At 40.6% G+C, this 26,523-nt stretch overlaps 1 protein-coding gene across 4 annotated transcripts in view; it reads left to right on the top strand.

The window, feature by feature from the left end:
• ADGRB2 (adhesion G protein-coupled receptor B2) overlaps nt 1-26,523 on the top strand; it is a 673,616-nt gene that overhangs the window by 605,505 nt on the left and 41,588 nt on the right. For all 4 annotated transcript variants that reach the window (XM_075336137.1, XM_075336136.1, XM_075336138.1 and 1 more), the window contains 3 exons: nt 12,723-12,873; nt 20,559-20,628; nt 20,930-20,996. In XM_075336137.1, coding sequence (XP_075192252.1) covers nt 12,723-12,873; nt 20,559-20,628; nt 20,930-20,996 — 288 coding nt within the window. The remainder of the gene's footprint in view (nt 1-12,722; nt 12,874-20,558; nt 20,629-20,929; nt 20,997-26,523) is intronic.

Genomic DNA, 26,523 nt, shown 5'->3' with positions numbered 1-26,523 from the left:
GTAATATTACTTGCTATTTTTGCCCTCACACCTCTGTCTTTTGTAATTTTTAAAGAATTCATGTTTTTTTCAAGTGTATTTAATTTGTAAAAGCTTTCTAATAAATGTTGCTTGGGATGTATACTTCATGTTCTCCTCCTATTTACATTATACCAGTGGTCAGACTAATAAAAGTTAATGTCATATATACGGTCTACGTAAAAAAAAGTGGGGCAAAAAAAATGAAATAAAAAAAAATATTTGTAAAAAATCAGAAAATAAAAAACAAAAGAAAAAAATATTAAACAAAAATATATTTTTATACCGTAATAAGAAAATAAACAAAAAAAGTACACATTTGGTATTGACTCATCCGGAGCAACCTGATCTATAAAACTGTCACACTAGATAACCCCTTCAGTGAACACCGTAACAAAAAAATATGTATAATAACCTATGTCTTTTCATCATAGAGCTGAAAAATGTGAAACAAAATGGTATCGTCACCTTGTCCCTCAAAAAGCAAATGCAATAGAGCTCTGTCAGCGAAAAAATAAAATGCTATTTCTCTCAGAATATAGCAATGCTAAAACAATTTTTTTCCTATAAAATTGTTTTTATTGTGTAAAAACGACAAAATATATATATAAAAAAATACAAATGTGGTGTTAGTGTATTCGTAAGGCCCAAAGAATAAAGCTGTCTTATCACTTTTAAGGCACGGTGAACGGCGTAAAAAAAAACCCCAACAATTCCTGAATTGCTGTTTCTTCTTGATTCTTCCTCACAAGAAGTGTAATAGAAAGCGATCAAAAAATATTATGTAGCCCAAAATGGTACCAGTAAAAACTCCAACTCATCCTGCTAAAAACAAGCCTCACATGGTTCTGTTGGCTGAAAAATAAAAAAACTACAGCCTTCAAAATACAGTGATGCAAAAAATCTTTATTTTGTGAGAAAGCATTATTTGTGAGATGGCAGCCAAATCTAAAAAAGTATATAAACCCGGTATTGCTGTAATCATACTAATGTAAGAAATAAAGCCACCTAATCACCTATATCGCATGGTGAATGGAGTAAAAAATAAATAAAGCTAACTCTGCAACTGCTATATAGCTATCCATTAACGGATCCATTCTCCATAGACTCCAATGTTAAAAAATGGATTCAACTAAAATCAATTATTTAAAAACGAACATAAAAGTTGAGTTTGCACCACATTTTTGCCAATAGATTGTTGCTGGATCCGTTTTTAACAGATGATTACTGATCATGTGAACTTAGCCTTAGCTCTCACACCGGAGTTTATGTATAAATCTTTGAAAAATGTGATTGAGACAAAATTCCCAATGTAAAATTCTGTGAAATGAGGTATAGGGAGTCATTTTGAACTCCTGTCTGGCCTGTGGCTCTGCGATGTCCATCTTCTTACGTGTCCTTTTAGGTGTGCACAAAACTGCGGTCAACAACAATTTTGTGCACCTTTGAAAATAAGGATACCAAGGAACAGAGGCCAAACGGAGTCCGGAATAACTCTGCTGACTCAAGTGAATAGATCCTTTGGAGGTTTCACCTTAATCACATGTTTTGGACAGCATAGAAGACAGGATATATGTGAAATGTTCCAAAATGTTCTGTACTCCATATTGCCACCAATAGCATTCAACTCAGTCCACAAAAAACAAATCCCCACTCGGGTATGTCATCTGTCAAAGGAAATATAGGGGGCTTCCATGTTACTGGTAGCACAAAGGCTCTGGAAAAGTGCTATGCCTCCCAATTATATCTCGATTACGTGAATATTGGCGCATTCAGGAAAAATTACACAACAAATTGTGTGGTACATTTTTTTTATTAGCCCTTATTTTTATAAAAACTTGGGACTAAAGATAAAAAATGTAATTATTCTTTCTTCGCTAGCCAATGGTATAAAATTCTGTAACACACCTGTGGTGTTAATATACTCACGGTGGCCTAGATGAATTCACTGAGGGGCGTAGTTTGTAAAATAGGATCAGTTATGGGAGATTTGTTTTTCTGGTATGTCAGGAGCTTTGAGAATATGTCTTGGCTCCCCCAAACCATTCCAACTTACGGTAATATGAAGTCCAATATAGTTCTCCTTCCATTCTGAGCTTTGTACTTTGCCTCAAAAGTAGGTATGGGGTATTGGCAGACTCAGGAGAAATTGTGTAACAAATTGTGTGGTCCATATTATCCTATTACCTTTTTTTGTAAATTACAACTTTGGGGCCAAAGCAACATTTAAGTGAAAAAAATGTATTTTCTATTTTCTCAGCCCAATTTTTTATAATTTTGTGAATCACCTGAGGGTTAAAATTTTGCACTACATCCCTAGATGAATTCCCATTTTGTAGTTTCCAGAATGGGTTCATATATTGAGGGTTTCTGCTATTCTGGAGTGACAGATGATCTTTTACTGTGACACAATCTATTCCTGCCAAACTGGCCCTCTAAAATGCAAATAATGCTTCTTCCCTTCTGATCCCTGCCATGCACCCAAACAGTAGTTTTCCACCACATATGATGTATTGATGTACTCAGGAAAAATTGCACAACAAATTATATGTTCCACTTCCTCCCTGTTACTCTTATGAAAATGAAAAAATTGATGAAAAGCAACATTTTTGGGGAAAAAAAAATATTTTTTCATTTTCACAGCTCAACGTTATAAAATTTTGTGAAGGACCTGGTGATTCAAGGTGCTGACTAAACATCTAGATAATTTCCTCGAGGGAAGTATTTTCCACAATGGGGTCACTTGTGGAGTGTTTCTACTATTTAGGCTCTCAGGGGCTCTCCAAATGCAATTTGGAGTCTGATATCTATTCCAGTCAATCCTGTGCTCCAAAATTCAATTACAAGCCCTGCTGGTCCGTCCAAAAGAATTTTTTCCACCTCCTATGGAGCATACCTGTACTCAGAAGAAATTGCACAACAAATTTTTTTGGCTGTTTTCTAATGTTACACTTGTCAATATTTAAACATTTGGGGTTAAAGCAACATTTTTGTGGGAAAAATTAAAACTTTAATTTTTTCCTTCCACATTGCTTTAATTCCTGTAAAGCACCTTATGGTTAATAAAATTCTTGAATGTGGTTTTGCGCACTTTGATAGATGCAGTTTTTAAAATGGTGTTACATTGTGCCACATAGGCCCCTCAAAGTCACGAAAAATGTGATGTGGTCCTTAAAAACATTGGTTTTGTAAATTTAGTTGGAAAGATTAAAAATTGCTGATAAACTTTTAACCCTTCTAACTTCCTAACAAAAAAAAAATGTTTCAAAAATGGTGCTAATCTAAAGAAGACATGTGAGAAATTATATTTATTAATGATTTTGTGTGATATAACTATTTAGTTGAAGGACATAAACATTTAAAGTTGGAAAATTCCTAAATTTTTGCATTTTTTGTCAGATTTTCAAAATTATTATAAATGAATGCAAATCATTAACCAAAAATTACCACTAACATGAATTACAATATTTCAAAATAAATACAGTCTTAGAATCACTGGGACCCATTGAAGCGTTCAAGAGATATTACTGAATAAAGTGACACTGGTCAGCTAGGGTGACAGAACTTCTGGCCTAAATACAATTACTTGAAACACAGCATAAGAGCACCCAATCTACAGAAACGCTGGTAGAACTCACTAAATGCAGAGACGACTTGAAATCCCTCTTAAATCAAAGTTTCTTTCGGTTCAAAAATCAGTTCAAGAGGATTTTGTACAATTACTCGGATAAATGTGGCCGTCCATTGTCACGTCTTCTCCATCCTTACACACAGACCCAATTCATCCCCCGACTGCAGCACCCAAATTGGTCAGAGGCACACAATCCTATAGAAATTTTAGATATCATGAAAACATTCTACTCAAATTTGTATAACATTAAGCGGAAATTTTCGGAACTTGATCCCCAAGAATTTCAAAGGCAGATAGATAAAAACATCGAGGACAGGATGATGACATTACGGCACAGCTTGAAGAACACTTCACTGAGGTGGAGGAGGCCATTAATAACACACCTAGTAGGAAGAGCCCTGGCCCTGATGGTTTTTCCCCATTATTTTATAAAACATTTAAGGACCAACTCACGCCCTTCATTATAAGGGTGTTCAATTCAGTTACGTTTAACAATGGGTTTACCCCACAATCACTAGATGCTTATATTGCTGTGATACCAAAGCCAGGAAAATACCCCTCAATAGTCTCAAACTACCGCCCAATATCGTTGATTAATGTGGATATCAAAATATTTGCAAAACTTTTAACCATAAGACTGACTCATCTATTTCTGGGCATAATACATTTGGATCAGGTCGGGTTTGTGCAGGGACGCGAGGCAAGGGATAATGTATGTAAGACTATTTCGTTTGTTGCCAGTGCAGCTGAATGTCCGCACGGCGTGGGCCTATTATCGATCGATGTCGAAAAGGCTTTTGATTGCGTACACTGGAGTTTCATGGAGGCGGCTCTTAAGCAGATTGGACTGAGAGGGGGCTTCCTTGCCAAAAAAATGGCCCTTTATTCCGGCCCTACGGCATGAATTAAAACAAACGGTTCTCTCTCAGCACTATTCAAAATTCACAATGGCACTAGACAGGGTTGCCCATTGTCCCCATTGATATATGCCATTATCATGGAACATTTGGCAGTAACAATCAGGAGGAACCCCAGTGTGCGAGGTCAGGGCCTCAGAGGTAGACAGTACAAAGTGTGTCTCTACACAGACGGCTTATTTCTATACAGTATATTTAGCAGGCCCACATTATCTTCCCCTCCCTTATGATGGAATTTGAACATTTTGGGGATCTTAGTAATTTCATGGTCAACTACAACAAAAACGGAAGCCCTAAATATCTCCTTGCCAGCGGCAGAAGTTCAAAGATCCCAGAACAACTTCCATATAAGTGTCAGGCACATTCAATAAACTATCTAGGAATTCATATACCTTCTGACCGTAGCAAATTGTATACACTAAACAACCAAACACTATTAGACAAAACTCTTAAAGACTTCAACACATATAATAAGAAGCCCCTATCTTGGTTCGGAAGGATTAACACCTTTAAAATGGACATTCTCCCAAGATTCTTATACGTCTTTCAGGCAGTCCCCATCATCCCACAAGCCAGCTTCTTCAAAACCATGAAATCTGCACTTATAAAATTTATATGGAAACAGGCAAAACCCAGAATCAAATTTCTAACCCTTTTTAGACACAAACAAGAGGAGGGGTACCAAATCTCCGACTTTGCCACCAACTTCAGTGATGGTCAGGTTGTTTGACTAGCACTTCCAGGTAGATACAAAACAGTGGGTAAGACTAAAGCAAAACTCATCTACAATACCCCTTAAAAATCTTCCTTGGATTGGAAGAAAGGAAAATATACATATAGAGTCAGCAGGGATCCTAGTAAAGGCAACGTTGATGCTGTGGGACAGATTGAGAGTGAAAAACTTACTTACTACTCCCTTTAGTCCGCTTACCCCCATATTCAACAACCCTGAGTTTCCTCTGGCGAATCTGACGGAGAGATTTCTGCGATGGCACAAAAGCTCTGACCTTCGAGTGGCACATTTATTAAAGGGCTCACACATCCCTACACTGGATAAGTTAGAGGCAATGGCCCCCCCCTAAGAGATTATCATGGTTGCAGTATGGAGAGTTGCGGTCCTTTTTGGAGTGCTGGAGGGTGGGGAGTCGGCACTCCTTTCCGGTGATGCCTACACCGTTTGAGGGTTTGTTTCTCCGGGGATCACCACCCCCCCATCTGATTTCATTGATCTATAGCCATCTCAATCAGCAACCTAGTCTCCCGGATCCTGACTGTGTCCGGGCCTGAAAAAAGGAGTTATGAACCACTTTTTTGGAGGAGGACAAACAAAAAGCCTTCCTCTTTACCCACAAAATGTCGGTGGCAGGATACGCTCAGGAGAGAAATTACAAGATTCTGGCACGATGGTATCTTTCGCCAACCAAAATTCACAAACTATTCCCCTCGGAATCGGACATGTGTTGGCGATGTGGAACTGAAAAGGGGACAATGGTCCATATCTGGTGGGAATGTGACAAAATTAAGCCCTTCTGGGATACAGTATTCAGGGCTTATGTTAAAATCACAGGAATTCAAGTTCAGCCCTCCCCCCAGGTGGGAACTTTCTGCTACGGCTAATGATACTAATGACACCTATGTCAAGACTTGGCAATCTTGGATTCTGTTCATAGCAACCCAGGATTTCTCAAGGTTTTTGGTGCAGTAAGGGAGGTACCGGGATTTTATTGTGTCTCTTTTACCCTTACCCTTCTTACCCCCTTCTTCCCCCCCTTCTCCCCCTCTCCTTTTTTTTCTTCTCTCTTCTTCTTCTTCTTCTTCTTCTTCATATTCCATCTTTCTCTTCTATCTTCTCTCCCTACAAGGCCTCTTCTCTCTAATTCCCCTTTCTCAACACCTGATTACTAATCCTCCATTCCTAATTCTCTACTTAGCCATCCTTAGGGCCATGTGACATAAACAATGGTTTGGCTTTTTCCCATTCTTCTGTTCACCTCTCTTTCTCCCCTCGTTCTCATTTCCTTAATTATGAGGCGTGGAAGCAGAGATGGGGGGAAAATATTAAGGTAGTTAAATGCAATGAAAGGGCTACACCCAGGATCTCCTCCAGAAGGAAATATAGAATTTAGATTAATATTACCTGATATGCACCCGATAGCAAAATGTCATCTGAACAAAGGTCTTCGTGAATTTTTTATAATGGGTGCTGTTGTTTTATTAGAGTAAATGATAAGATTTTGATTTGCATTTCTGTAAACGAATGTAATTGATTATATCTGACTCCTGGACCCTGCAAGGTCCTATTTTTGATGTTTCTTCCCTTCCATTTTCTTTTCCCCTCGCTCTTACTTTCTTTTCCTCTTCCATATCGTTGTACAATTTGATATGTGAAAATTTAATAAAAATGGATTAATCATAAAGTGACACTGGTCAGAATTGTAAAATTTGGCTTGTAGGAAGGTGGAAACAGGCTGGGGGGGTGAAACCACTGGTTATATTAGTTGTATTGAGCTATTAAATTGTTCTTGTTTCATTAGATTATTGGCAAATATAGAAAGGTTATACATTTTGCTAATAAACCTAATTTGCAATTAGGAGTGAATTATTTTATCTACAACTCTATATCTGTTTATATTGGCAATCCATAAATGTTAAAGGGAATCTGTCAGCATGTTTTTTCTATGTAATCTGAGAACATCATGATGTAGGAGGAGCGAATCTGATTCCAGTGATGTATCACATACTAGGCTGCTTGGTGCAGTTTTGATTAAACCCCTATTTTCTCTATAGTAGATGTAGCAGTGGTCAGAATACTGAGCTGTGTATAACCACGCCCACATCACTGATTGGAAGCTTCCATTTAACATTGTACGCAACCTGCCAATCAGTGGTGGGGGTGAGGTTTTACATAGATTAATGACCAAATCTGGCAGTGATAATCTACTAGTGATAAAACACTGTTTGTATTGACACTATAGCTCTCATCCTAATAAGTCACTTATTCCTGAAATCACGCTCTCTACTCTCAGATTATATAGCAAATACCTGATGACAGATTCCTTTTAAGGCCCCCTTTACACATTCTGTTTGAACCATCTGTATGTACATATGTGTCATCCGTGTGTTTTCTGTGTGCTATCCGTGTGTACGTTTAAGCCGTCTTTGTGACATTCATGTGACACATACTGAAAAAAAATGCATGACACTGAAATTTGTAGCTTTTTATATGTTAAAGATATGCAAAGATAGATAGATAGATAGATGATAGATAGATGGATAGATAGAGGGATAGATAGATAGATAGATAGATAGAGGGATAGATAGATAGAGGGATAGATAGATAGATAGATAGATAGATAATAGATAGATGGATAGATGATAGATAGATGGATAGATACATGGATAGATAGCTGATAGATAGATTTTACAGCTATTAACTAAATAAATAAAAAATTAATTGAAAAAAAAATGATGTGGGGCCCCCATTTTTTAACCCTTTAACGACCCATGACGTACTGGGTACGTCATGGATCGTGTGCCGTTAATCCCCGCCCCCTGCCGTGGGCAGGCGGCGGCGATCCGTGCACATATCAGCTGTTTTCAACAGCTGACATGTGTGCCTGCTAGCCGCGGGTGGAATCGCTTCCACCCGCGGCCATTAACCCCTTACATTTCGCTGCCAAAATCTGGTAGCGATATGTATATGGGCGCCGCCATGACAGTTACTTACCCCGCCCCCACCGGACGTCACGTGACATGATCACGTGACTTTCGGTGGTTGCCATCGTAGCACAGGGTCTTGTGATGACGCCTGCAGCTACGAAGTTGCACTTTCGTTTTCACCTGGCACGGAGCAGGGTGAAACAGAAAGTGACTGAATCTGCTGTTTACAGCTGTATAGCTGTGATCAGCAGATAGATAAGAGCGATCGGATTGCTGATTGCTATAGCCCCCTAGGGTGACTAGTAAAATAAAAAGAAAAGTAAAAAAAAAAGTTTTAAAAAATAAAAAAAAATAAAAAAACCTAAAAGTTCAAATCACCCCCCTTTCAACCTATTGAAAATTAAAGGGTTAAAAAAATAAAAAATATACACATATTTGGTATCGCCGCGTTCAGAAATGCCCGATCTATCAACATATAAAATCAATTAATCTGATCAGTAAATGTCGTAGCGGCAAAAAAATTCCAAACACCAAAATTAAATTTTTTGGTCGCCGCAAATTTTGCGCAAAATGCAATAACAAGCGATCAAAACGTAGCATCTGCGCAAATATGGTACCGTTAAAAACGTCAGGTCGAGACGCAAAAAATAAGCAGTCACTGAGTCTCAGATCCCGAAAAATGAGAGCGCTACGGGTTTTGGAAAATGGCGCAAAACGTGCGCCACTTTTTTTGGACAAGCTTGTGAATTTTTTTTAACCCCTTAGATACAAGTAAACTTATACATGTTTGGTGTCTTCAAACTTGCACTGACCTCAGGCATCACATAGATACATCAGTTTTACCATATAGTGAACACAGTGAATAAAATATCCCATAAACTATTGTACGATCACACTTTTTTTGCAATTTTTCCGCACTTGGAATTAATTTTTTTGCCGTTTTCCAGTACACTGTATGGTAAAACTTATGGTTTCATTTAAAAGTACAACTTGTTCCGCAAAAAACAAGCTCTTATATGGCAAGATTGATGGAAAAAAAAAAAAGTTATGGCTCTCGGAAGAAGGGGAGCAAAAAACAAAAACGCAAAAACGGAAAGTGCCCGGGGGCTGAAGGGGTTCCATCAAAGGCAAAGCACACAGCTAAGAGCAGATATAACCAGGCAGGGAAGATCCATGGTTATTGGGCCCTTCCCAGCTTAAAAATCCACAGCCGCCTCAGAGGGACACATCAGATTAGATGCACCATTTCTGTCGCTTTGCCTTAGGGGCACTTTGCACACTGCGATATCGCAGGCCGATGCTGCGATGCCGAGTGCGATAGTGCCCTCCCCCGTCGCAGCAGCGATATGTGGTGATAGCTGGCGTAGCGAAAGTTATCGCTACGCCAGCTTCACACACACACTCACCTGCCGTGCGACGTCCCTGTGGCCGGCGACCCGCCTCCTTGTTAAGGGGGCGGGTCGTGCGGCGTCACTGCGACGTCACACGGCAGGCGGCCAATCAGAGCGGAGGGGCGGAGATGAGCAGGATGTCAACATCCTGCCCACCTCCTTCCTTCCGCATATCCTACGGAAGCCGCAGTGAGGCCGGTAGGAGACGTTCCTCGCTCCTGCGACTTCACACACAGCGATGTGTGCAGCCGCAGGAGCGAGGAACAACATCGGACCGTCGCGTCAGCGTAATCATGGATTACGCCGACGCTGCACCGATGATACGATTATGACGCTTTTGCGCTCGTTAATCGTATCATCCAGCCTTTACACACTGCGATGTCGCATGCGATGCCGGAAGTGCGTCATTTTCAATTTGACCCCACCGACATCGCACCTGCGATGTCGCAGTGTGCAAAGTGCCCCTTAGGCTATGTGCCCACGGGGACAGTGTCCTGTGGTTGTATCCGCAGGACATTCTGCAGGAGCTCCCAGAAAACCGCAGCAAAACTTTGTCTGTTTACATGCTGTGGTTTTATTGCGGAATGTCCTGCGGATATGGTGCGGGTATTCTGCATTGAGGATACAGTACCATGGCTTCGGCACTGCATCCTCAATGTAGAACAAGTGCTGCTGTGATCGGGAGTTCATGCTCACCTCCATCACGCAGCACCTCGCTTTCCGGCGACCGGGTCACTCTGTCAGCGTCTGCAGGAGAAGGTGGGCGGGCTTGAACTAGCTCCGACTGTCACATGACCGGAGCTCGTGCAGGCCCCGCCCACCTCTTCCTTCCTGTACCTGGATCCACCGCGCTGCTGTACACCGGACGGAGAAAGTGACTTGGGTGTCTGCTATCAAGGCAGGTAAGTATATGGGACCCTGCGGAGAAATCCGCAGAAATAATTGACATGCTGCTGATTTTTACGCAGGGAAATCCGCATTATTTCCGCTGCGGGAAAATCCGCAGCATGGGCACAGCAGTTCCCAAATGCCATAGAAATGGCTGGGGAGCAGCTGTGCTGCAGATTTTTGAAACATCCGCGGAATTTCCGCAAAAAATCCACGGCAAATTCCGCGCATTTTCCGCAGCGTGGGCACATAGCCTTAGGTCTTTCCGATTGCCCTGGTGTGGTGGCAATTGGGGTAATGGTTTATGAGGTTGATGTCAGCTGTCTAGTGTCACCTGGCATAAAGCCCAGGGGTTAATAATTGAGAGACATCTATCAGACACCCCCATTACTAAACCAGTAAGTAAAAAAGAAAACGACACACAAAAAAATTATTTATGTCAATAAACACTCCCTGAAATTTTCCCTTGTTTACCATTATATTAAAAAAAAAAAGCATGCAGTTATACCGTAGTTCAGGGAATCCGCCGTAGTCCACTGAATCCATTGAAAAATGGACATCTGAAAATAAACACAATCGCATAGAAATAAAACAAGACACTTACCCTTATTCAAAAGAAAAAAGCAATTCCCAGCCCGTCTAACATGGTGCAGGTATTCAGAAGAATATAGTCTATGGAGCATCGTTCTGACACTCCATAGACTTTGCTTAAGGCAATTCTGGGTCATGCTGCGTTGCGTGAAACCCGGTGCCTCTGAAGAGTGGTGACATTAGTAACATTACCACTTTTAAGGGTTGCCGGGTCATCAAGTCACTCTTCGCTGTGTTTTACCAAGCAACTCTGATGAGTGGTGATATGACGCCCCTGAACTAGTCAGGGTGTCACAGGGTACTGCACTCTTTATCTTTTGGTGCAGTACTCAACCCCCCTTGGTTCTGGGATCCTAACTTTTGGTATTGCTCCATCAGCATGCAAATCCTAGTCACATCTCACACCACACCCTGTCAGGCACACCAGTGGGTGGTCTAGCTGGAAAAGGGCCACCCGCCTAGGGGTCAGACAGACTGGTGGGAGGGGCAGAGTCAGAGAGGGGTAGCCCTCAGAAAGTGAGGAGCTGGGAGTTGGAGCTCCCTGGGAGAAGTTGGCTAGGTCGCAGATGGTGGTCTGGGATCGAAGGAGTCGGAGACCCGGTCGCAGGGTATTGGAGAAAGGTGCCAGGCTTAGTTTTGGGGAACGGTCAGCACCGGAGTACTAGGTTTTTTTTATCTCAGTATTTGTAAGTCCAAACCAGGAGTGGTTAAGAAATACAGAAATGGTGCTTGCTTTTCTATTATACTTTTCCTCTAATTGTTCCACTCCTTTTTTTGGCTTCCAAATACTCAGGTAAAAAAACTCAACAAATACTCAATGTGTGCACATGGCCTTAGCCCAGCTCTGCACCTGTATAAGACCACAAGCACACCTTGAGTATTTGGGGAGGTTTTTACCTTAGTATTTCTAAGCCAAAACCAGGAGTGGGACAATCAGAGGAAATTTATAATAGAAACACGAGCATCACTTCTGTATTTCTTACCCACTCCTGGTTTTGGCTTACAAATTATGAGGTAAAAAACTCACCAAATACTCAATGTGTGAACGTGGCCATAGGCTGTTTTTGCTATTGCAGCTTATCTCCATTGAAATAAATGAGACTGAGCATCATTACTAGCCACAACCTGTATACAAGAAAAGAGCAGATTCTTATTTTTCTGATCCTGTACAAAAAAAAAATCACAATTTGTTTGAATTATGCCTTTCACTTTCAATTGAATTCACATTTTACAGCCTACTTGTGTCAAAACAAGTAATTGCAATTCTTCTAAACCAAAATGTAATAGGAACAGTTGGGAAAAAATGTAAACTAATTATGCATTAAAGGTGGAGTTATCCAAGTGTAATAGTTAAAGGGAACGATATTGGAGCAAATAGCTACAAATGAACAGATGACTTTAGGTTGTAGAAGAATAAGGAAACTATTATGTCTCACATGGTTGGATGTTAAGATTACATTTTGGACATTTTGAGCAGTAGCTGTGGGCCAAAGTTAAATTAAAAAGAATTCTGTAGCTCTTCCTTTAGCTTGCTTTCTTGAAAAGCATAGACGAAAAGAAAAATGCCTAAGAACCAATAAACTAAAACTGCTCCTGTACTAAATTCTGTTTTCTGTCTCCCCGCAGGCTGTCTGCGCTTTAATCGCTGCTTTCTTGCACTTTTTCTTTCTTTCCTCTTTTTGTTGGGTGCTAACCGAGGCCTGGCAGTCCTACCTGGCTGTCATTGGGCAAATGAGGACACGTCTGGTCCGTAAACGCTTTCTGTGCCTGGGATGGGGTAAGCTCAGTTTATATACTTTGTGTGCTTCATTTCTGTCTCTACGACTTTTTAGTTCAAAGGTATATTTTCTGCTAAAATGTCATAAAATTTGCACAAACATTTTAGATACAGTGCCTACAAGTAGTATTCAACCCCCTGCAGATTTAGCAGGTTTGATAAGATGCAAATAAGTTAGAGCCTGCAAACTTCAAACAAGAGCAGGATTTATTAACAGATGCATAAATCTTACAAACCAACAAGTTATGTTGCTCAGTTAAATTTTAATAAATTTTCAACATAAAAGTGTGGGTCAATTATTATTCAACCCCTAGGTTTAATATTTTGTGGAATAACCCTTGTTTGCAATTACAGCTAATAATCATCTTTTATAAGACCTGATCAGGCCGGCACAGGTCTCTGGGGTTATCTTGGCCCACTCCTCCATGCAGGTCTTCTCCAAGTTATCTAGGTTCTTTGGGTGTCTCATGTGGACTTTAATCTTGAGCTCCTTCCACAAGTTTTCAATTGGGTTAAGGTCAGGAGACTGACTAGGCCACTGCAACACCTTGATTTTTTCCCTCTTGAACCAGGCCTTGGTTTTCTTGGCTGTGTGCTTTGGGTCGTTGTCTTGTTGGAAGATGAAATGACGACCCATCTTAAGATCCTTGATGGAGGAGCGGAGGTTCTTGGCCAAAATCTCCAGGTAGGCCGTGCTATCCATCTTCCCATGGATGCGGACCAGATGGCCAGGTCCCTTGGCTGAGAAACAGCCCCACAGCATGATGCTGCCACCACCATGCTTGACTGTAGGGATGGTATTCTTGGGGTCGTATGCAGTGCCATCCAGTCTCCAAACGTCACGTGTGTGGTTGGCACCAAAGATCTCGATCTTGGTCTCATCAGACCAGAGAACCTTGAACCAGTCTGTCTCAGAGTCCTCCAAGTGATCATGAGCAAACTGTAGACGAGCCTTGACATGACGCTTTGAAAGTAAAGGTACCTTACGGGCTCGTCTGGAACGGAGACCATTGCGGTGGAGTACGTTACTTATGGTATTGACTGAAACCAATGTCCCCACTGCCATGAGATCTTCCCGGAGCTCCTTCCTTGTTGTCCTTGGGTTAGCCTTGACGAGTCTTCGGACAAGCCTGGCCTCGGCACGGGTGGAAACTTTCAAAGGCTGTCCAGGCCGTGGAAGGCTAACAGTAGTTCCATAAGCCTTCCACTTCCGGATGATGCTCCCAACAGTGGAGACAGGTAGGACCAACTCCTTGGAAAGGGTTTTGTACCCCTTGCCAGCCTTGTGACCCTCCACGATCTTGTCTCTGATGGCCTGGGAATGCTCCTTTGTCTTTCCCATGTTGACCAAGTATGAGTGCTGTTCACAAGTTTGGGGAGGGTCTTAATTTGTCAGAAAAGGCTGGAAAAAGAGATAATTAATCCAAACATGTGAAGCTCATTGTTCTTTGTGCCTGAAATACTTCTTAATACTTTAGGGGAACCAAACAGAATTCTTATGGTTTGAGGGGTTGAATAATAAATGACCCTCTGAATAAACTTTTCACAATTTAAAAAAAAAAAAAAAAAGAAATAACATTGTTTTTTGCTGCAGTGCATTCCACACTTCCAGGCTGATCTACAGTCCAAATGTCACAATGCCAAGTTAATTCTGAATGTGTAAACCTGCTAAATCTGCAGGGGGTTGAATACTACTTGTAGGCACTGTATACTGTGTGTAAAATAACTCATAGGGTACGAGCATTTGCGGAAAAGGTTTCAAAGGTCTCAATTTACTAATAAGCCAAAACCAACTGTAAACCCTAAACCCACCCATAATGAGAAATCTAAAAACAACAATCTCATAACATTAAAAGAAAAATTAGGAGTAATTGAAAGCACCAAAAACTAGACAAAAATAAGGTGCAAATGCAATGATGACTTGGGAACACTGACTATAAAAGATTTGACTATGACTAAGCTCAATATCAACTCAATCCCAGAAGAAGATATTGTGGCTGCTCCATCAGTCCCACAAGTACAACACAAAAGTGAACCTGTCAGGTACAATATGCTCCCAGAAACACGAGCAGTTCTGGGTGCATATTGCTAAATCCTGCCTATCCATCCCTGTATACACTAGCATAGATAAAGGGATCTTTAGAAAAAGTATTTATAAAAATCCTTTATAACATGCTAATGAGGTCAGCAACTAGTCGCAAGGGCATTAATTTCCTTGGCTAGTCAGCCCCCTTAGCGTGTAAGCATGCTCCTGTGGGCATACTAACATGCTAATGAATGTGCAGTGTCAGAGGATGGTCGCGCTTACCTCTGCTGCCATCACACCAGATGCTGGATTTTGGCTCAGTGTGCATCATCTCAGATTTCCAGTTTTGCGCACTATGAAACCGCGTGTACACACCCTGGCTTTCAACTCGTGTAGTGCGCATGACCAAAAGTCCGGGATCATGCACACTGAAACAAAAACCAGCGGTGGCAGCAAACAGGTGAGTGCAACCATCATCTGATGCCACGCATTCATTAGCATGTTAGTACGCCCACAGGAGCATGCTTACATGCTAAGCGGGCCGACTAGCCAAGGGAACAAACGCCCTTGCAAATAGTCGCTGGCCTCATTAGCATGTCATATAGGATTTTTAAAAGTACTTTTTAGAAAGATCTCTTTATGTTTGCTACTGTAGGCTGGGATTGTTAGGCAGGGATTAGCAATATGTACTCAGAACTGCTTGTGGTTCTGGGTGCAAATTGCACCTGACAGGTTCCCTTTAAGCAGTAGTGATGTCTCTTTATACAGTAGCCCAAATTTTCTCATCTTTGAACCCTGTGACTATACACTTTAGTTTTGAATGCATGGTGGTTTACTTTAAAAGGCATTTGTCATCAGGTTTTTTTCTACCCCATCTGAGAACAGAATGATATGGGAGCAAAGTCCCAGATTCCAGTGACGTATCACTTACACGGCTGCTTGCTGCAGTTTTGATAAAATCACTATTTTATCTGCTGCAGAACTAGCAACTATCAGAATGCTGAGCTTTGTATAACTCTACCCACACCACTGATTAGTAGCTTTCTTTATGCATAGTTAAAAAGCTGCCAATCAGTGGTGAGGGCGGTGTTACACAGCTCGTGACAATGTTGGATTACATTGCAGTAGGTTTACTAGTCCTCTAGGAATAATCTCCTGTTGATACAACAATGATTTTTATCAAAACTACAGCAAGCAGCCTGGTAAAGGACACATCAATGGAATCTGGGTCTCTGTCTCTACATTATGCTGCTGTCAGAATAGGTGCAAAAACCTGGTACAAATTCCCTTTAAAAGGATAGCTCCAACTAAATATCTTGTCATCTATGGTATTGTAATACAGCATATCTTCCTTATTGTCTTGAGATATATCTCATTTGGCTGAAATGCCACTTTGATATATTTTTTCTTACCACTTATTGACTTTAATTACTGACTTATTTGGATTGATTCAGTGATAGCAGGCAAAATTTGACTCCCGCAATAGTTATAGTTTCTTGAAATTTTATTTACTTTGTTTTCACTACAAACCAAAAATTATTGAATGTCTCTTGTAATGAGTGTGCTGCTGATATAGAGAGTTACCGCACAAGACTTGAAAAGGACATTTGTCACTGTAAGCACAAATTTTACCTACAGAAACAAAAACATTACAGATGTAACAGGCACCAACTTGTCAGCGGCGACCTAACAATATTGTGTGCGGAGCTACTGTACTATGTCATTTTTCTGGACACATTTTAGAAAGCAGTTTGTTTCCATCTTACACTGTTCATATCAGTTTTGACCTATTCCTCTGATGTATAGCTTTGTAAACTAAAACAATGTATTCGAATGTATACAGTGACATTCTTATGGATTTCTATTCATGATACATATGCCAAAAGATTGTCTTGTAGGCATATGCTTGAGTCTCCAATCCTTATACTGTACTGAATAACCTAGGGTGCTACATTACTATATACCTACGGAAATTCTATGCCACATAGAACTGTATGGGCAAACAAATTCCAATATATGGCATCCTTATGTATATATTTTCTGAATTTTGCCCCAATTCATCAAGACTGGCATTTTACTTGTAGATTTTGATGAAGAGTGCTATGAAGTAAGATGTGATAAATTCATTTTGAGGGATTGGCCTCTTAAAGGGAATCTGTCAGTAGGTTTTTGCTACCTCATCTGAGTACAGCATGATGTAGGCAAGAAAATTCTGAATTCAACAATGTATCACTTAGATTACTGGCTGCAGCCTTCTGACACAATCTGAATTTTTAGATTTAGTCGTAATGGAGTCCAGACTCCTGCCCCTGACCACACCAGGCTCTCAATAGGTGACAGTTAGAGGAGAGGACATGTCGGACTGCTGTGCACTTGAATTTCTAGTCTTGAAATGATAAGGGTCCTGTTTCTTAAACAAACGTAGCAAATAAGCAAAAGATTGGACTGAGTTCAGGCATGCCTGTCTTGTCAATCTGTGCTAGGCTACGTGCATACGCTGCGGATTTACCGCGGATTTTGCCACTAATTTACTGCAGAAAATATGTTTAACATTGCTGCACTCATTCCCCAGCAAATTCTATGTGTTTTAAAAAATGCTGTGCGCACACTGCGTTTTTTTATACCCGCGGATTTATCCGTGGATTTTCCGCTGCGGAATTAAGAGCATGTCACATCTTTTCTGCAAGTACCTGCATTTTTTGCCATAGATAATGGTAAAAATCCGCAGGAAAATCCGCGTTAAATCCGCGGCAAACCGCGGTAAAACTGCATGCGGATTTCGCTGCAGTTTTAGTGTTTTTTTATTGCGGGTGCGGGATCCTTTAAGAGGGTCCGGATTTTCCTTAAGAAAAAGGCACTTTCTAGTGCGCACATGGCCTTAATCCTTGCCTTAATCCTTGCAGAATGCTGGCTTCAGCTAAGGCCCCCTTCACACGCACGTGAAAAAAACTAACCGTTTTTTCACGTATGTATTTAAGGGGTGGTTTGCTCCCCGTGTGCCAGGTTTGTGGCACATTCGTGTTTTCCGTGTGTTATACGCAATAACACACGGAGAATGGAAAGTCCCGCCTTACCTGATTATTCCGGAGCTGTCTGTGGTGCTGAATGACAGTGTCCGGCACAGGCCACAACCCGCTAATGCTGCTTCCGGCTCCCAGTGAAGAAGATGCGTTGTTCAAATTCACTGGGGGATGGATGCAGGTGACAGCCACGGCAGAGACTGCAGGGCTAGTGGAGGTGAGTGGGGTTTTTTTTATTTTAACAATGACACGTGTGTTTCTCCGGCGCGTGTCATGTGGGACCGCATCCACACTACATCCGTATGGTACGGGTGCGGGCCATGTGCCACCCGTGCTGCCGGAGAAAAACGGAAATGCGTCCGTATGAAGCACACGGGCACACATCTGCTCCACACGGAGGCACGAGCCAATGGCTGAACATGTGCGTGCACATATACCCATTGAATTTGAACAACGCATCTTCTTCACTGGGAGCCGGAAGCAGCGTAAGCGGGGCGTGGCCTATGCCGGACACTGTCATTCAGCACCACAGACAGCTCCAGAAAAATCAGGTAAGGTGGGGCTTTCCATTCTCCGTGTGTTATTACATATAACACACGGAGAACACGAATGTGCCACAAACACGGCACACAGGGAGAAAACCACCCCTTTAATACGTACGTGAAAAAACAGTTCATTTTTTCACACGCGTGTGAAGGGGACCTTAAAGTGAGTCTGTCAGCACAGAATGACTATTAAAATCAAGCATAGGCACTTGGTGCACCCTTTTAACATTTAAGAATATATTCCAACATACTTCTTTTTCCTCTATCTCCACCCCTTTCTTTGATTGACAGCTGTTGCTTTATGGAGCCAGAGAATGGTGAAAATAGATGGAAAACAAGTTCGTCGGAAGGTGAGCTGAATAGTTTGGCCAAACCAAAGATGCAATGAGTGCCTGTCATTGGCTTGAACATTCATTCTGTGCTGTCAGACTCCCTTTAATCAACCAGATTTATCAGCTGCCATGCACCATTGCCAGAAAAAAAGAACTTGAGTACATCTCTAGCATATTTTATGCCACTATTGCAGTGTAAATTATGATTAATTTGTCAGTCGTGCCATGCTAATCTGCCTCTTGACTAAGCTCCAATCACTTTTCAAAAAGTTGACATAGCTGCCAAGACTGGTGTAAAAACATCAAAGGTCAAAAAATGTTTCCATGGCTACGAGTTCCACAAAAATGTTTCTACATTTTCAAAAGAGTTATAGCAAAAAAAAAATATTTTATGAATTTGTTCCTATACAAATAAATGGATCTAAAGTCGTAGAAAACCACATTGCTTTTTAACTTACAACTTACTTTCTGCACAAGAACGTTAAAATTCTGTTATTTCAACGAAACGTTATGAGAATTCCAAATATATCCAATAAATTGAAACTACTGTCAGATGAAGTGAATAACATAGCTTGTTTCATCACAATGACACCTGTCAAAGAGTGCGATATATTAGACAGCAAAGAACTGGTACTGAAGTGACATGTTGAAAGCAGGAAAAATAAGCAAGTGTAAGGGTTTGAGAAAATTTGACAAGGGCCAGATTGTAGTAGCTAGAGGATTGGCCCCCCAAAGCTAGAGGACTTGTGAAATGTTCCAATATGCTGTTCTTAGAACATATCTAAAGGACAACTGGCAAACCAAGACCATGGTTATGGGTGCCCACATTCATTTATATGTGTCTAACACATAGGCTATCTTGTTTGCCTGGTACAATGTATCATGTTTTTCATTACATTAGGTGGACTGTCTTGTGTGTGCATCACTGGAGAAGAGATGGCACCAAGACGCAATATGGGAATAGGCAAACCGGTGAAGACAGTGTCATGGTTTGAATAATCAAACAAGACAACTTCCCACTGGCGATGCTGCATGGATTAATGAAATATATCAGGACCAACAGTTAATCCAATGTTTGATTCCACAGACATATTTATTGCTTGATACAACGCGCTTCGGCTTTTACAATTAAGCCTTTGTCAGGCATAATGAATACAGAGTGCACACAGAGATATCTTTAGAATTTTTTGCTTGGACACCTTGAGGCGTGCCGTATGGATGTTTCTTTATTGCAGACTAAGCTCACTTCTTCATCACAGTGGTGGCAGTGGCCTCTTTAAGCAGGATAAGGCTCTCTACCACAATACAATTTTTTTCAGAAATAGTTTGAAGACTATGACAGAGATCAAGGTGTTGAGTCTTGACCTCCCTGATCCAAATCGGATTTTGGTTCTTGCTAGAAGAGCAAATGCAAAGGACATTCTGCTAATGTCTTGGTCCCCGAGACCACGGGACAGCATCTCTTTGTCGAGTCCATATCTTGATTGTATATCAATCAGCCATGACATTAATACAAATGTTATTGTCATTAAATAGTCAATGATATTAATGTAATCTGTTATTAGCAATGTGATTGATATCTATACTATTGCATCTAATGTTGATCACATTTATAGTGATTATGTAAATTAAATGATGGATTTGTATAATTTATTCCGCCTGAATCACTAGATGGGAAGCTGAGAAATAGGTTTTATATGTTACACCGTTGTGAGTCCCTGTGATACAATCATTGATGTTTACTGTGCGCTCCTTTCCACAGGGTTACCAGCTCTTGTGGTGGCAGTTTCAGTTGGCTTTACCAGAACAAAAGGATATGGCACCCCCCATTAGTGAGTCAATTCTTTATGTCTAATCTTCTAAGTAGGTAATAATTGTTGTGTCTTCATAGTATTAAATTGCTTTCAAATTAGTATGATAATAACATCTGGTTGGAATCTCATATACTACTTTCCTGCACTACATAGCAAGGAGATGACCCCTATACCACATGAAAATTTCCTTGCAATTTGTATTTCATTTCCAATCTTCCTCCTACAGCATATGATAATGGGCAGTAAATGACTAAATTGTTTTAAATTCCAATATTTTTTCCCTTTATTACTGTCCATGTTTTGTTTCTGTCACTTACAGCTGCTGGCTTTCTTTGGAAGGGGGGCTACTCTATGCCTTTGTGGGACCAGCAGCGGTCATTGTTTTGGTAAGCAGAATTTTACTGATTTAACAGTATAATTGTACAATATAATTAATAGGCCTACCTATAGTATTATACACTTTGCTTCCAAAGGTCTTCTTTAAATAATACACTAAACATGTCTCTGGTTACTTTGCCCCATTAGCATATGTCAATTTTCAAATTTAGACTACAGTACAGTGGGGTATTTCTCAAAACTAGCCTTAATTACCATAGTATCTAATCAGATCTTGGCTATGATTTCTTAGAAAACAAGTCACCCCTCCTGTTATGTACAATTATGGCCAAAAGAGTTGGCACCCTTAAAATTGTTCCAGAAAATTAAGTATTTCTCCCAGAAAAGTATTGCAATTATACATGTACAGTGGACATAATTTCACACAAAACTCCAAAATGGGAGAGAAAAAAATGATGGCACCTTTCCAAAATTGTGAGTAAACAACTTTGTTTCACGCTTGTGATGCTCATTCAAACTCACCTGTGCCAAGTAACAGGTCTGGGCAATATGAAATTCACACCTAATACCAGATAAATAGGAAAGAAATTAACTCACTCTTTGCATTATTTGTCTTTGTGTGCCACACTAAGCATAGAGAACAAAAAGAGAAGAGAACTGTCTGAGAACTGGACAACCAAATATGTTGAAATATTCACAATCTCAAAAGTATAACTACAACACCAGAGATCTTGATGATCCTTTGTCTATGGTGCACAACATAATCAAGAAGTTTACAACATATGTAACTGTAGATAATCTCCCTGGACTTGGACAGCAGAAGAAAAATTGATGAAAGGTTGCAACACAGGATAGTGATGGTGAATACACAGCCCTAATCAAGTTCCAAAGCAATTCAAGCTGTGCTGCAGTGTCAGTGTGAACTATCCGTCCACATTTGAATGAAATAAAATGCTATAGCAGGAGACTCAGGAGGGAGGTACTGCCAACACAAAGTCATTAAAAATCCAAACTGCAGTTTGCCAGAATGTACAGTTAGGTCCAGAAATATTTGGACAGTGACACAAGTTTTGTTATTTTAGCTGTTTACAAAAACACGTTCAGAAATACAATTATATATATAATATGGGCTGAAAGTGCACACTCCCAGCTGCAATATGAGAGTTTTCACATCCAAATCGGAGAAAGGGTTTAGGAATCATAGCTCTGTAATGCATAGCCTACTCTTTTTCAAGGGACCAAAAGTAATTGGACAAGGGACTCTAAGGGCTGCAATTAACTCTGAAGGTGTCTCCCTCGTTAACCTGTAATCAATGAAGTAGTTAAAAGGTCTGGGGTTGATTACAGGTGTGTGGTTTTGCATTTGGAAGCTGTTGCTGTGACCAGACAACATGCCGTCTAAGGAACTCTCAATTGAGATGAAGCAGAACATCCTGAGACTGAAAAAAAAAGAAAAAATCCATCAGAGAGATAGTAGACATGCTTGGAGTAGCAAAATCAACAGTCGGGTACATTCTGAGAAAAAAGGAATTGACTGGTGAGCTTGGGAACTCAAAAAGGCCTGAGCGTCCACGGATGACAACATTGGTGGATGATCGCCGCATACTTTCTTTGGTGAAGAAGAACCCGTTCACAACATCAACTGAAGTCCAGAACACTCTCAGTGAAGTAGGTGTATCTGTCTCTAAGTCAACTGTAAAGAGAAGACTCCATGAAAGTAAATACAAAGGGTTCACATCTAGATGAAAACCATTCATCAATTCCAAAAATAGACAGGCCAGAGTTAAATTTGCTGAAAAACACCTCATGAAGCCAGCTCAGTTCTGGAAAAGTATTCTATGGACAGCTGAGACAAAGATCAACCTGTACCAGAATGATGGGAAGAAAAAAGTTTGGAGAAGAAAGGGAACGGCACATGATCCAAGGCACACCACATCCTCTGTAAAACATGGTGGAGGCAACGTGATGGCATGGGCATGCATGGCTTTCAATGGCACTGGGTCACTTGTGTTTATTGATGACATAACAGCAGACAAGAGTAGCCGGATGAATTCTGAAGTGTACCGGGATATACTTTCAGCCCAGATTCAGCCAAATGCCGCAAAGTTGATCGGACGGCGCTTCATAGTACAGATGGACAATGACCCCAAGCATAGAGCCAAAGCTACCCAGGAGTTCATGAGTGCAAAAAAGTGGAAGATTCTGCAATGGCCAAGTCAATCACCAGATCTTAACCCAATTGAGCATGCATTTCACTTGCTCAAATCCAGACTTAAGACGGAAAGACCCACAAACAAGCAAGACCTGAAGACTGCAGCTGTAAAGGCCTGGCAAAGCATTAAGAAGGAGGAAACCCAGCATTTGGTGATGTCCATGGGTTCCAGACTTAAGGCAGTGATTGCCTCCAAAGGATTCGCAACAAAATATTGAAATTAAAAATATTTTGTTTGGGTTTGGTTTATTTGTCCAATTACTTTTGACCTCCTAAAATGTGGAGTGTTTGTAAAGAAATGTGTACAATTCCTACAATTTCTATCAGATATTTTTGTTCAAACCTTCAAATTAAACGTTGCAATCTGCACTTGAATTCTGTTGTAGAGGTTTCATTTCAAATCCAATGTGGTGGCATGCAGAGCCCAACTCGCGAAAATTGTGTCACTGTCCAAATATTTCTGGACCTAACTGTACATGAGTAAGCCAAAATCCTTCTGGGAAAGTGTCTTGTGGACAGATGAGGCCAAGATAGAGCTTTTTTGGTAAAGCATATCATTCTACTGTTTAATGAAAACAGAATGAAGCCTACAAAGAATAGAAAACAGTACCTACAGTCAAATATGGCGGAGGTTCAAAGATGTTTTGCTGCCTCTGTCACTGCATGTTTTGAACGTGTGCAAGGCATCATGAAATCTAAAGATTACCAAAGGATGATAAGACAAAATATCTGAAGAAACACAAATATATGCACAAACAGAGCAGAGGGATGGCATAATAAAAGACATTTACATCCCTCTGCTCTGTTTGTGCATATATTTGTGTTTCTTCAGATATTTTGTCTTACCATGCCTGATGAAGGGACCTGAGATGTCTCGAAAGCTTGCTTTGTAACATCACTTTATTTTATTTTAGTTAGCCATTAAAAGGTATCACAAGATTATAATTTTGTTCCTCTCACTGAGAACATTCAATATTCGGAGCTGTAATACCACACTTATAGCAGTCTGCAGTGTCTCGCTCTGCCTCATACAGTATGTAATCTTTACTGCATATGGTTCCGAAAGGGAATGTGTGACAACATATGGGCTAAAGGGCATGCAGCAGTATTCTCTGCACTGGAGGGATAATCATTAGATGATATTGATTTCTGTTAAGTTATATGGGCACCGCGGCTATTCTCTTATATTGAAACCTCTGCTGAGGCCATTATACCATTCTATCCTTCTATAATTAGCTAATGTGGTATGGACCAACAATGCGAAATTGGATAACTTAAACTGCAACCACTACATGTTTCTGAATTGTTATTTTATTAAATTACTCTTTCATCCCCTCTGACATTCCAAAAAAGTTACCTCCCTCCAAACTCTACCCACATAACTTATAATACATCCACATGTTGCATCAGAGTTTTACTTATCTATTTTTAATTGTCCCCATATTGTCCCCAAAACCACCATGACAAACAGTCCCTCCATAAAGACATTGAACCACCTTTCCCTTTGTGCAATGTAACTGAGCACTAACTAAGTCAGGTAGTTACTAGCTCTGCTGGCACAAAGAGTTCAGACCGCTACTGCCGGCAATTTACTAGCTTCTGCTGATGTCTCATCTAAACAGAAGCAGCTTCTTTTTGCTGTGCTCTGTTGAGAGGACTTGACTTCTTACACCATGCTGATTGATGGCTGGCTGCCTGCTACCTAACTGTGGGCAGCTGGCTGTGAATTAGCATGATGTTGCCAGTCATGTCTTGTCAATAGAGCAGTCCACAAGCTGAAGAGGTTCTCTGGTGACATGGAGCAGCTGAACTGCCGGCAGGAGCAATCACTAACCACTCTGAACCGGGGTCATGTACAACAGGCAGGTAGTTGTCTCTGTTAGCAACTAACTTCCTATTATATTTTAGGCACATAGTAAACGAAAATGTCCTGGATTAACCCTTTAAATTGTTTCATAACTGTTGAACAAAGATATCAGATAAGTCCTTGAAAGTGCTCCAAAGTTTCACCAACTCTAAAGGATTACTAGTCATAGTTCCCCAATGAAGCCAATGACAGTGCCTTCAAACAATCCTTCCAAGCTAAATGTTTAATCATTTATCCCTTCTAAATATATTTATAATTTAGTGTCACAGCATAAAAATACTCTCTGATCTGTCTTCTCTGGTTTCCAACACAGCTCTGAACGTCTTCCGGACCATGTGACCGCTTTTCAGCTATGTTGGCTAACACACAGTCTACTATGTTGGGCAGTGCTGTTTTCCCAATGTAAGTCTATGAGACTCAGTACAGAGCTCCACAGACGTAAAATGAGAAAGCTACTTCTGGTTTACACATACACCCTTTGTTTCATAGTTTCATAGTTTCATAGTTTTTAAGGTTGAAGGGAGACTCTAAGTCCATCTAGTTCAACCCGTAGCCTAACATGTTGATCCAGAGGAAGGCAAAAAAAAACCAATGTGTCAAATAAGCTCCAATGGGGAAAAAAATTCCTTCCTGACTCCACATACGGCAATCAGACTAGTTCCCTGGATCAATACCCTGTCATAAAATCCAATATACATAACTGGTAATATTATATTTTTCAATTAATGCGATCAGGCTCTGCTTAAATTTTACTTGTGAATCCCTCAATACAACATCATATGGCAGAGAGCTCCATAGTCTCACTGCTCGTACAGTAAAGAATCCTCATCTGTGATTATGATTAAACATTCTTTCCTCAAGACGTAGCGGATGCCCCCGTGTTCCAGTCGCAGGCCTAGGTGTAAAGAGATCTTTGGAAAGGTCTCTGTACTGTCCCCTCATATATTTATAAATTGTGATTAGATCCCCCTAAGCCTTTGTTTTTCCTAACTAACTAACCCCAAGTTTAATAACCTGTCTTGGTATTGCAGCCCACCCATTCCTCTAATAATCTTGGTCGCTCTTCTATCTACCTGTAAGATTATGCTATTTATAACCTTCTATACTTTTGCTAACAAGAAATGCATCCATTCCTCTCTTAAATTCATTCAGTGAGTTGGCCATCACCACTTCCTCAGGAAGAGAGTTCCAGAGCCTCACTGCTCTTACCGTGAAGAACCCTCTTCTATGCTGATGTAGGAATTTTCTTTCCTCCAATCGAAAAGAATGCCCCCTTGTTCTTGTCATAGTCCTTGGTACAAACAGATCATGGGAGAGATCTCTATATGGCCCTCTGATATATTTGTACATATTTATTAGGTCTCCCCTAAGTCTTCTCTTTTCTAGAGTAAATAGACCTAATTTTGATAACCTTTCCGTGTATTGTAATGCACCCATTCCATTTATTATTTTAGTAGCCCGCCTCTGAACCCTTTCAAGTTCAGTATTGTCTTTCTTC

This window comes from Anomaloglossus baeobatrachus, chromosome 2 (assembly GCF_048569485.1).
Source record: "Anomaloglossus baeobatrachus isolate aAnoBae1 chromosome 2, aAnoBae1.hap1, whole genome shotgun sequence".
NCBI classification, from domain to species: domain Eukaryota; kingdom Metazoa; phylum Chordata; class Amphibia; order Anura; family Aromobatidae; genus Anomaloglossus; species Anomaloglossus baeobatrachus.
Note: the sequence above shows the minus strand (reverse complement) of the source record. Positions and strands in the feature narration are given on the sequence as shown.